Raw genomic sequence first — 13,454 nt, 5'->3', positions numbered from 1 at the left:
GACTTCAGCTCCGCTGGCAGTTTGTTCCACTTCTTTGCAGCATAACAACTAAAAGCAGCATCACCATGTTTACTGTGAACTCTGGGCTCCACTATCTGATCTGTGTCCATAGATCTGAGAGACCTGCTGGGTTCATACCTGACTAACATGTCACTGATGTATTCTGGACCAAACCCATTCACAGATTTATACACCAGCAGCAGAACTTTAAAGTCTATTCTGAGGCTGACTGGGAGCCAGTGTAAAGACTTTAAAACTGGAGTAATGTGCTCTGACCTCTTTGTTCTGGTTAAGACCCGAGCTGCAGCGTTCTGAACCAGCTGTAGCTGTTTGATGCTCTTTTGGGGGATTCCTGTCAGAAGACCATTACAATAGTCCAGTCTGCTGGACTGGACTATTGTCTTCTCATAGAGAGAGAAGTGAAGGTACTGTCAGATCCACTTTTTGGAAACATCCAGGATCCTAAGCCAGTTGTAACCGTGAAAAGCTCAACTTCATTTAAACCAAGAGGAAAGTCAGGACCAAGAGGAAGCAGTTTTGCAACAACGGCAACACCTATAGAACCACAAGAACAAGAAAATGTGACAACAAATGGAAAGGAAAGAAATGTATCAAACCCCAAATATCAATATTGTTTGTGTTGTAATAGGAGTGGTCACACATTGGGGCAGTGTCCACAGATGAAGAAGAAAATTCACAGAGAAAAAATAGACTTCCTAAAGGGAAAGGGAATCTGTTTTGGGTGTTTGAAAATAGGACACATGAGCAAAGACTGCAAGAGTCGATTGACGTGTGATGTGTGCAAGCAAAATCATCCAGAAATACTTCACATTGAACAAAAGTACAAAGAAAAGAAACTTGAACTTTCTGAAATGAATGAGAAACCAACTGCGGGAACTGCTGTTCTCTCACCTCATACATGTGGGCATATTGGGGCCGGTGCTGAAAATTGCATCTTCTCCATTGTACCAGTACAAGTAAAAAGCCAAAAAGGAGATACAGTGCTACAAACATATGCATTTTTGGATAATGGAAGTACATCTACGTTTTGCACAGAAAGCTTAATGAGAAGACTAAATATAACAGGAAAAAGAACCAATATTCTTTTGCAGACCATGAACCAAGTAAAACAGATTACAGTCATCATATCTCAGGTTTGGAAATATCTAGTCTGGAAAAGGACAATTTCATTCTATTACCCGATGTGTTCACACATAAGACTATGCCTGTTTCCCAGCTCTGCATCCCCAGACAAAAAGACCTCATAAAATGGCCTCATTTGAAGGATATCAAAATTCACGAAATAGACTCTGGCATAGACCTTCTTATTGGGACAAATAATTCAAAGGTATCAGAACCTTGGGAGCTGGTCAACAGCAAAGGAGATGGACCATATGCAGCAAGGACCTTACTGGGGTGGGTCATCTACGGTCCGCTGAGAGGAGACAACATCATTAGAGATCCAAATGGTGCTGCTGCTGCTGCTGCTGTCAATCAAATATCCATTGTGAACCTAGAAGAGTTGTTAATCAAACAGTACAATCATGACTTCAGTGAAAACGGCAAGGAGAAAGAGGAAATGTCTCAAGAGGAGGTCAAATTCTTGAATATCGTGAGTCACTCTGCAAAAATGATGGATGGACACTACTGTATAGACTTGCCTTTCAAACAAGAAAATCCCATCATGCCAAATAATCGGTGCATTGCAGAACAGCGCATCCAGAGTCTGAAATGCAAATTTGTCAAAAATAAAAACTTTCATGATGAGTACACATCTTTCCTGACAGAAATGATAAACAATGGTTATGCTGAAATGGTACCACTAGAGCAGCTGAAGAGAAGTGATGGGGAGCTATGGTACATACCGCATCATGGGGTGTATCACTCAAAGAAGAGAACCTTAAGAGTAGTCTTTGATTGTGGTGCAGTCTTCAAAGGAACATCACTTAACTCCCAACTGCTGAAAGGTCCAGACCTTACTAACTCACTCATTGGAATTCTCATCAGATTCAGACAAGAACCGATTGCTTTGCTGGCCGACATCAAAGCAATGTTTCACCAAGTAAAAGTAGCGGAGAAGCATACAGACTATCTACGATTCCTGTGGTGGCCCTACGGTGATGTGCATCAAGATCTTGTTGAATACCGGATGAAGGTACATCTTTTTGGAGCCGCGTCATCACCAAGTTGTGCAAACTTTGCATTGAGAAAAACAGCTGAAGATAATAAAGCTCACTTTCCAGCAGGGGTAACAAACACAATACTCAACAACTTCTACGTGGATGATTGCTTGAAATCCACATCTTCAGAACAAAAAGCAATTCAACTGGTAGGAGACTTGACTACCCTATGCAGAAAAGGAGGATTCTTACTGTCAAAGTGGATCAGCAACAGTCGTGCTGTGTTAGCTTCCATCCCGCAAGAACACAGAACCAAAGAAACCAAGTAGTTGGACTTGGACAAAGATCATCTGCCAATGGAAAGAGCATTGGGGCTGCAATGGTGTGTTGAAAAGGATGTGTTTAAATTCCAAATTACTGCACAGGAACGACCATACACAAGACGTGGCATCTTATCAGTAGTAGGCTCTATATATGACCCTTTAGGGTTTTTATCGCCGTTTACTTTGCCAGCCAAACTGATTATGCAAGAGCTCTGTAAAAATGCCCTTGGAAGGGATGAAAACATACCCCAAACATTCTGTCAACGGTGGACTGGGTGGCTTGCAGATCTCAACAAAATGGCAGAGTTCAAAGTGGACCGATGTATGAAACCAATAAACTTCGGCCAAATCAGATATGTACAGCTGCACCATTTTTCAGATGCCAGTGAATGTGGGTATGGCACAGTGTCATATCTAAGGCTGGAAAATAATAAAGATGAAGTGTATGTTGCATTCATATTAGGAAAATCCAGAGTTGCACCTTTGAAACAGATGACAATTCCCAGAATGGAGCTCACAGCTGCAGTCCTGGCTGTTTGAGTTGACATAATGTTGCAAAGAGAATTACATCTTAAATTGGACAAATCCATCTTCTGGACTGATAGCACAACAGTGTTAAAGTACCTCAACAATGAAACAAAACGCTTCCAAACATTCGTAGCAAACAGGATCTTTGTCGTGAGGGATGCTACTGAAGTTGCACAATGGAGGTATGTCAACACAAAGGAAAACCCTGCAGATGAAGCCTCCAGAGGACTAACAGCAGAACGCTTCTTAAACTGCAGGCGATGGATCGAAGGACCAGAGTTTCTCTATAAGCAACAACAAAAATGGCCAAAACCTTACTTGGAAATCGCAATCTCTGTTCATGATCCAGAAATCAAACAGGATGTTACAGTAAATGCCATTGTTACTAATCCATTGAATCCCACAAACACTGTGATCAACTATTTCTCATCATGGAGGAATCTCACAACTGCTGTAGCTTGGCTACTCAAAGTAAAAACAACCCTCTTACAGCTGACTCAAAGACGAAAGGAGATTCAGACCACAGTCAGTGGCTTTGAAAATGATCCCTGTAAAATAAAAGAAAAGGTGGAAAAGGAAATGCAAGTCTTTAAAGCAACACTCCACGGACAGTATTTATGTCCTGAAGATCTTGCCCAAGCAGAAAATGCAGTCATTTCTTTCAGTCAAAAACAAAAATTTAAAGAAGAACTCTCTGTACTAGAATCTGGTAAAAATTATGTCAAAAGATGCAGTAATGTGTATAAACTGGATCCTGTGCTGGATAATGGACTTTTAAGAGTAGGTGGTCGACTAAACAAACTAGCGATGCCTGAAGAGTCAAAGAATCCAATTATTCTCACATATCCACACTGTTGTTGAGACACATTCATAAACAACTCGGACATGGGGGAAGAAATCATTTGCTGGCTCGCCTTCGCAAAAAATACTGGATTATCAAAGCAAACTCTGCTGCAAGAAAAGTCATAACAGACTGTGTGATATGTAAACGACAGCGAGGAAGAATTGGAGAACAAAAAATGGCAGATTTGCCCCTAGAGAGGATTCTGCCAGATAGGCCTCCATTCACAAATGTAGGAGTTGACTACTTTGGTCCTATAGAAATTAAAAGAGGACGAAGTCTCGTTAAAAGATATGGTGTAATCTTCACCTGCATGGCAAGCAGGGCAGTACACCTTGAAGTTGCGCATACACTTGACACAGATTCCTGCATCCATGCGTTACGAAGATTCATCTGTCGACGAGGTCAAGTTTCAACATTAAGATCAGACAATGGCACGAATTTTATTGGAGCAGAAAGAGAATTGAGGGAAGCACTAACTGGCTTGAACCAAGACAAAATCCATAGTGCTATGCTTCAGCGTGGGATAAGGTGGTACTTTAATCCCCCAGCAGGATCCCATCACGGCGGTGTTTGGGAAAGACTAATCCAAATGGTTCGACATGTGATGCGTTCCGTTCTGAATCAACAAGTTCTTGATGAGGAAGGACTGAAAACTTTCATTTGTGAAGTGGAAGCAATATTAAATGATAGACCCATAACCAAAATTTCAGATGATCCAATGGACCTGGAAGCACTTACTCCAAATCATCTTCTTCTGTTGAAAACCAAGCCACTACTACCACCTGGACTCTTGGATGGAGGCAGGTGCAGTATATGGCAGATCTCTTCTGGAAACGGTGGATACAGGAATACTTGCCATTAATCCAAGAAAGACAACGATGGCCTAAGGAAAAAAGAAGCTTTCTTCCAGGTGACATTGTTGTGGTGGTTGATTCCACTGCCCCACGAGGTTCCTGGTTACTGGGCAGAATCCTGGAGACTAAACCAGATGCGCAAGGTCTGGTGCGCACAGTTAGAATACAGACAAAGAGCAACATATTGGAAAGACCAATAACAAAGATATGTCTGCTCCAAGAAAATACAACAGCAAGGACTGGTGGTAAAGACCAGATCCCAACAGGTGCTATGTTCTAGAACCTCTGGCCCTAAAAATGAAAAGACTAGATTTCATGCCACCACATACATATCTTGTTAAAAAAAAAAAAAAAAAAAAAAAAAAAAAGAAGGAAAAAAAATGTACTGTTTATAGATCCTTTAACTTTTGTTGGTCTAATTGTTTATTTATTTACTTAAAACAATTAGGGGCCGGTGTGTAGGAGCCATTTTGTGTTTATTGTTGGCATGATATTTAGTTGTGGATATGTCTTATATATTAGTTTCCACTAGGGACACCAAAGGGCACTGGGGTGTGTGTATCTAAGGGCATAGGTGACAGGAAGGGGTGTAACAGGTAGGGGGAGCACATACAGTTCTCACCAGACAGGCTTTCATGGTGAAACTCAGCACTCAGACAAACAGCTGGAAAGGTGTGTGTTGTTCTCCTTTTGACTTATCAAACATTACAAATAAACCCAACTCAACTACAATAATGGCTGGAACATCATTGATTGCATCTGCATAAGACTTCACTCCTACCTGTGTGATAATGGCAATCATTGGAACAGTGGAACAAAAACTGGAAAATTGCCATTACAACAACAATCAAAAATATAGGAAATAAAGAAACATTGTTTACAATCTGTGACAAAAAGCTTTGGAAAACCAAAAAGGAAATTAGTTTTTTAAGTTATCTCATGTGAAGTACTGTATATGCTAAATCAATATTTTTGCACTTTCGTTCCACTTTACATTCTGTTCCCAGATGCAAATCTAATGCAGTCTAATAATTTAGTAAGTTTTTTTTTTTTTGTTTTCTGCTACATTTTTTGGTTCTCATTATTACTTTCTTTGTGTGTAGGTTTTGTTTAGTGTTAATGAAGGAAGACATGATATAACAAGTTAATTTTAATAGCAAACAGAGAACCTAAATATCATTCTGATCTGATATGTTTGGTCAAATGTTTGTAGTATAAGAGAAAAATGAAAATAAAGCTAACATTTCAGAGCGCAGTGCTGCCTTCAGCCTGTGAAATTAGCTTCATCCTCGACTACAGCTGCCTGTTTCTGACACGTAATAACTTCACGTTCAGAGCTAGGATTGGGTCGTGCCTGGTATCAGTGGATAGTTCTGTTCTCCAGAGTCTGAAAATGTGCCTCTGGTGGAGGTAGAGTTTTCCTGTTTTGGAAACAGGAAAAAAAAACCTACTAAAAATGAAACCAAGGCTTGATTGGATTAAATCATGACTTCATTTATGACTCAGATTCTGATAGAGAATTAGTAATTGAATGTGAGAAATCAGTGAAAATGATAAAAACAACTAGAATATTTGCATTTCCTGAAGAAATTGAAAGTGAGGATGCATGCACTGGCCCGCGTTACACTCTATTAACTTAGCATTAGCCTAGCATTAGCATGAGCTGAGCATTAGCACTAACCTAGCATTAGCATTAGCCTAGCATTAACCTAGCATTAGCCAAGCATTAGCATTAACCTAGCATTAACCTAGCATTAGCATTAGCCTAGCATTAGCATTAGCCTAGCATTAGCATTAGCCTAGCATTAACATTAGCCTAACATTAGCATTAATGTTAATCTAGTGTTAGCATTAGCATAACGTTACTATTAGCCTAACAATAGCATTCACTTAGTGTTAGCATTAACCTAGTGTTAATGTGACACATCGAAATGTGTTGTCACATTTTGTAATTGTGTTTTGTTATTTAGAATGACTATTATACAAACATATCTGTATTTTTCTAAAATAAGTTAGTTTGAAGGTGTTTCTGAATGAACCAGCAGGGGGCAGCACCTCCCCTACTGAGCGGACTGTCTACTCTCTTTTCTTCTGCGCTCTGCTTCAGGCTGGCAGAGGCAAGAGAGCGATGAACAGCTACAGTCGGCTCAGTGTGTTTTCTTTGTCTTTTACAGGTTCGTAACTGAAGTTTAAAACATAGAATGTTCATAATATGATTGATATGTAATCATAGTACATGTCTTACAGGTTGTGCTCAGTTTATACGTGTAGAGAAAGTACTTAAGGTTAAGAGTGCCAGCAGTGCCTCGTGTATGACTGTTAACTTTTAGTTTTACTATTTTTTTTACATCTTAGTTGGTTAAAACCACTCCTGAAACGGTGTGAAGTATAGAAATAGATAAGGAATCCTGTTCATGTAATAAATTAAGACTTTGGCATCAGATACATGTTATATGCTTATCCAGTACTTCTGTCAGTTGATATGGGTTTTTCCCATTGAGAATATTGCACAGTAGCAAAAATGCTAATTTAGGTAATTTTACCATAATGACCTGGTGGTTATATTGATGATGTTGAACAGTGGGATGGGATTTAATATGTTGTGTGGTATCAAAGTGTTTAAACTGCACTTAAGTAAATAGCATTTATTGTGTTCTGGTATTTAGACATTTGTTTAATAAAAATAGTCTGGCAGAGGCAAGAGAGCGATGAACAGCTACAGTCGGCTCAGTGTGTTTTCTTTGTCTTTTACAGACATCATTTAAGCTGGTTCCAGGTGCCGCCCCGTACCTGTTACATTAACATTAGCCTAGTGTTAGCATTAGCTTAGCAATAGCCTAACAATGGCATTAGCCTATCGTTAGCATTTGCCTAGCATTAGCTTTAACCTTACATTAGCATTAGCCTAGGGTTAGCAGTAGCGTTAGCATTAGCATTAACCTAGCGTTAGCACTAACTTAGCATTAGCCTAGCAATAGCTGAATAATAGCAGGTTGAAAAAGGTTGAAAGAAGTTGAAATGGGTTGGTGGTAGCAGCTGAACTTGTAAAGGTTGAATGGTTTGAATCAGTTAAACAATGGCTGGCGATGAAGGGGTTAAAAGTTGAAAAAGCTGAACTTTCAAATTAAAGTGGAGTGAGAACAAAAAATTGCACGAGCTAAAACTCAAAAAGTTACCAAAAAAAAACTTGAACGTAGCAGATATGTCCTGAATTTTCTGAAAAGTTTGATGCCTCACTTGTTGAAATTGGTTGAAAAATGTGGGAGTACTTTGAGCCTCCAGCATCCTCAGTACCTGTTGACAGCAGGATGTCGTTTGGAGCTCATTTACCCTCTGGACAGCGCTCTCTGGTGATGGCAGGTCTGTATTCATGTCTGTATAAACATAGACACGGTGGATACAGATGTAGGAGCAGCTTCTGTCTGTGAATACAGGGTCTAACACAGAAGCAGAGAGGTCCACTGCTTCTCCCATTAGGTTGGACTCAGGCTCTGAGCGGGAATTCCAGGGCCTCCAGCAGGACCAATTCAGACTCTACCCTGGGTATGAGGCTCCTTCTTGGGCCTTTGGGGAACCGCTGCTTCCCCCAGTTCCATTTTTAGGAGTTTTTTTTTTATTGAAGATTGGCATGAAATGGAAAATGTCCTCCTGTTCGTCACACCCCACCTGTTCCTCACCAGGTCTCACCACACACATTGAGAAGCATTGTATTAGATACAACGAATAAATAATAATTAAAATACATTTATTAGTTTTATTTGTTACTCACAGGTAAAAGGATGAACCAAATGCACTCAGACAATTCCCATTTCCAACAGATAAAAACTAAACTAAGATTCAAAGATTCAAGATTCAAAGATTCAAAGTATTTATTGTCATATGTGCAGTTAGAAACACGTTTCCCTGTACAATGAAATTTTTGCTTTGCCGACCGCCAGTGAATGCCTACGTAATAAGAGAATAAAATCAAGAAGTATAAGAACTATAATAACTAAAAGTGGCATGCAACACTGTTACTCAACAAAACTTGTACATGAATAGTTTGTTAGACTCAGTAACAGAACAATAAGATCAAATAATAGAACAGAATAAACAGAAAAAAAAGTACCATTAGAACTCATCGAGTCCTTGCTAAATAAAGACAAAATAGATCCCGAACCACAAACATATGTTAAAGTCTCGTTGTGGCGTTTCTCTTATTTTGTGGGTTTAATCTTCCATTTCAGACTAAACTTTGTCAATCCCAGACTTTCCAAATGGACACGAAGCTTCACAGAAATGTTCAGCTGCCTAACTGCACCGTGCAGGAAAAGTTGAGTGTTAGTGAGCTTCACGTTTACCTGGAGAACTTCTGTTACTAAAGCATGTGACGTTTACCTTGTTGGCAGATGAAGATAAAGGGCTGTGTGCATTGAACATCGTTCCACTGGTGTTTCATGTCCACAACAGCGCAGTTCTCAATGGCGGAGTCTGGACTGCCCGACCTCCAGTTTGTGAAGGAGTTCTGGCTCCCGTCGACCCATCTCCACCTGATACGATAGAGGCCGATCCAAGCCTGACTGCCAGAGGGAATGTCTGCTGTGGCTTTGGAGTTGTCGTCACTGTTCTCTATCGTTGCCAGGTCTGTGTGGTGTTTCCTGCAGTATTCCTGCGCAGAGGTCCATGTCTTCTTCTCCGGGTGGAACACAAAGGATTTCTGGTTTTGTCCTGAAACTACAACAATGAGAACAACACTAGGCAGACCCTCCAGGAAATGGCGATGTTGCGATTAATGCAAATTCAACCAATCCCCACAAATTCTGCGCAGCCCTGCAAATTTGTTGCAAATTTCCACAATTTTAACCAATTTGATGAAAGATTGCGGTCAATTTGGTGGCACAACGTGGCTGAAGTCTGTTCACCTTGTGTACGCCACATCAACTTCCGAAGCCGGAAGCCTGAATCAGCTGTTGGGAGTCCCCCGGTGCGAGCGGAATCACCATTTAGTCTGGTTACAGACAGTCGCAATAGCTTTTGGGCCAAATAGCGGCAGACGTGTCTCACGAATGCAGCTGTTTAATGATCTCCTGCTGCTGTAGGAGGACTTTTAAAGAAAATAACCTAATTAAACCTCTACTATTATATATGATCTTTGATAGAGCTTCATTACAGGTACTGTCTAAAACGGTAGTAGTGGCCGATATCACTGGTGCTTGCGCCTCCTTGTGGTATCTCAACGCACACATTTATGCTGCGTTCACACCAAACGTGTTTCGTGCGTCGAAATCGTGCCTCACGTCCCTAGTTGGACACTTGTGCTCATTGAATCAGTACGCTTGTCACCAGCGTCAAAGACACTCTGGACGCACATCCAAACTAGTTGGGAATAGAGTGCGTTGAGTGTGTTTAGGGGAGGGGTTTCTCTGTTGCCGGTGGTGTTTATACAATGGATGATATTGTGGTGATCAGTTACGTTCATAATTCACCCAGTGACTGTGAAATGATGGGGAACATTATTGTGTTGAGAAGGTGGTGTTTCCGGTCGGATGTATTTTGGTGTGACTCAGTGTGTGCACTGTGATGTCAGAGGGCTATAGAGAAGTGTGGGTGAATGGAGAAGTTTAGAGTTCCTTGCTGAACACGGCACCTCCGACTCCCGTTCATCAGCTCTACATTATCAAAAGGGTGGCTTGGCTTTATTTGCACCTCGGCAGAGCTGCACTCAGACGTGTCGCTTTCAGCGCTACTTCCATCTCTCTGTAGTAGCATTAGCTTTATCAGCTAACTTGGTCTTTCTGCCTTGAAGACTGATACCACGTTTGTGCACAAAATGTTTTTAAGTAATCAACACTCCAACAACAAAAATAATCAAAATCTCTGTCAGACTTGCTTCCTACACCATCAGCCATGGAGAGTTTATCCCTCTTGACCTTTGACCTAATGCTGAAGAACCGAACCAGAGCGAGAGTGTGAAAAGGCTTATTTTGGGACCAGGTTTTTGAAGCTCTTGAAAATGAATTTCATCAAAATCAAGCTAAAGGTCCTAGAGTGGAAATTCTGGGCCTAATACCGGAAGACATTGATGGAAATGCTAGAAAATATCTCTTACAAATAATGACAACAGCAGCAATCAAATGCATTACAATGAATTGGCTAAAACCAAAACCCCCCAGCATATAATTTGTGTACTGAGAAACTTAGTGAAATAAATCAAATGGAGAAAATCACATGTGCTTTAAAACTCCAGAAATAAATATTTTTTTACTAGATGTAAACCTGCTGAGGCCATAATCATGGAATAAACCAATCTTGTCAGTCCCACATAGCTGGTTCATGTTTTGCTTGTTTTTGGGTTTTTTCCTTTTTTTTTCTTTTTTCTTTGATTTTTCCTCACCTTTTAGAATTATATTGCTTTGTTAAAATCTGATTGTTACTATCACAACACAAGATGGATACAGGTGTAACATTTTTTTAATTTGTCATAAGTTAGAAAATTGTGTTTCAAAATGTACTAGCTCAATGGTTTGTCACTTGATGCAATATTGAAGTGAAGCAAAAATAAAACTCACATCTATTACTGGTACCTAGTGGCATACCTGCCTGTGAAACGTGCACGTGTGCGGTTGTAAGCAAGTACGAGAGTGTGAACACATTTAAAAACTCTACATTCTTATTAAAAAAGTCAATGTCAAATAAATAATTCACTTTTTTTCTTCCCAACTGTCATTGCTGATGGTATCACGTTCACAAAATATGCCAGTAAGGGAGGCTAAGTTTCAGTTTTGGTTTCAAAATGGAACGAAAAGAGGATTCTACATACTGCAGCTTTAAGCTGTAAGATCACAAAGCACGAGATTTTAAATGAGATTATGAGCAAAATGTGATATATTTGTGCCTTTGCTGCACTTGGTAAGGTTTCAGTCTCCAGTTTACAGAGAATGATAGTGTAATTTTATCCGAAAACACATGTTTTGGAAAGTAAATCCTGTGTTTCAGATCAGTTTTCCATGATCCTGTAAAATCAGAAGTTCTGTGAGTGGAGTGGAGTTGATTCTTACCATTTGAACAAATAAAACTGTTTGAATGATGGCAGGGTTTATCAGTCCATGTTCCTGCTGCAGACATCTCCACACAGAGGCTATCCCACGTCCCTGAATTTGGTTCATGAATTAACTAGTTGGAGTATCTCGTCGTGCTGTGCTCAGAGGTTGCTGACCATCTCCAGGAGTTGCTGTCATTGCGTAAGGCATTCCAATTGTGAACATGGTCTATTAGGCCGATCAACGCATCTTTAGAAGGTCTGGGAGGGAGCTTGCTGATATCATCCATGCTGTTTAAGGTTGCCAGTTCTGTGTAGTGAGTTTGGCAGTACTTCTGAGCTTCATACATGGTTTTTTTTAAAGAAACAAGGTGGTACGTCTTCATAGGGAACTTTGAGCAGCAGCTGAGGGTAAACCCTGCAGAGGGAGAAAGTAGAACATCATTAAAACACCAAATCCATTCTCCATATTAGTGTTGGATTCAGTTACACATGACAACTTTTATCACAGCAGGCCATGTGACTGTATCTGATCTGGGGGTCACATGATCACCATTCATGAATTGTGTTCCTTCTGACAGATCCTGACATACACTGAATTAGTGAGTGAAGAAGCGCTAGGTGTGTGTGTGTGTGTGTGTGTGTGTGTGTGTGTGTGTGTGTGCGTGTGTGTGTGTGTGTGTGTGTGTGTGTACTGTGTTTTTAATCTCACCAAGGATGAAGGCCAGGGTCCCGTAGTGGTCCATGTTAGAAAACATGTAAACAATTTTATTGATCCTCGAAGAGCAATTCAGTTTACAGTCGTGTCCGTCTTTTCCACTAAAATGAAAAGACAAATGTAACATTCATGGCAGCACATAGACAGTTACAGTCACCTCTCAGTATCACAGATCAGCATATGGAAGATACATTAAAAGCAAAGATAGGAATAAAGTCTGCAAATTAGCTCAAATCAGAGCTTACTGTAATTTGGGCCGGATCCTGCCAGAGCAAGAGCACCTCCCAGATTGTGACGGGCACCTATTTGATTGGATCCAGCATCTCGTTTATTTATTTTTTATTATTTCCACAAAAACTGAATGTAAAAATTGTGTGTTGTTAGCCTTAAAGACGGTATAAAATGGTTAAAAAAGGCAGATGGATTTAAAGGGTATTTTATGCCAACAAGTGAAGCTAAGCCTGAGCTAAAAAAGTCCAAGTTTGTTTCTGTGGAAATTGCAGAGCAACAGCACAGCAGCAGTTAGCGTAGCGAGTAGCAGCACCTGTAGCGATGATGCTAATGCAGGAGAACCTGCCTCCAACAGACAGGACACAGGAGGAGAACTATCCAGGGGACATGAGGAGGACTCAGGGACAGAGATAAGTTAAAGTTCTGATATAGACATTAAGACAGAGGTTCAGTTCAAAGCTAAGATGATCTGCTGCTCTAGGTTTATGAAAGACAAGGCTGGCCTGGGCTGAAATATGTGAAAAAGTTGTGAGGATACAAAGTTCTTCTTCACTTTTGGACAAATAGAAGTTATAAAAAGTTATATTTAGATTTTCTGCTGTGCTGCTGATTCATTAGAGGAGTTATGGTATGGGTGTAAAAGTTAAAAGTGGCTAAATTGATTGATTCATCATTCTTTTACTCAACGTTTAGGTTAATTGGTTGTTTAAGTGCACGTGATATTATTAGCCCGTTCAGTTAGCAAAAAGCGCTTTAAAACATTTTTTATTTATTTTTGTCTATATTTGTCTATTTTTGTGTAAGTCCTATATTTGGTC

General features: G+C 40.2%; 1 protein-coding gene across 1 annotated transcript; it reads right to left on the bottom strand.

Annotated features, from left to right (window-relative positions):
• Positions 1–9,026: 9,026 nt before the first annotated feature.
• LOC114478470 (C-type lectin lectoxin-Thr1-like) lies at positions 9,027–12,433 on the bottom strand. Its single transcript, XM_028471566.1, has 2 exons — positions 12,400–12,433; positions 9,027–9,382 (listed from the first exon to the last, which is right to left on the bottom strand). The coding sequence occupies exons 1-2, from the start codon at positions 12,431–12,433 to the stop codon at positions 9,027–9,029; spliced, it is 390 nt and encodes a 129-aa protein (XP_028327367.1).
• Between the last annotated feature and the right edge of the window lie 1,021 nt (positions 12,434–13,454).

This window comes from Gouania willdenowi, chromosome 16 (assembly GCF_900634775.1).
Source record: "Gouania willdenowi chromosome 16, fGouWil2.1, whole genome shotgun sequence".
Classification (NCBI taxonomy): domain Eukaryota; kingdom Metazoa; phylum Chordata; class Actinopteri; order Blenniiformes; family Gobiesocidae; genus Gouania; species Gouania willdenowi.
Note: the sequence above shows the minus strand (reverse complement) of the source record. Positions and strands in the feature narration are given on the sequence as shown.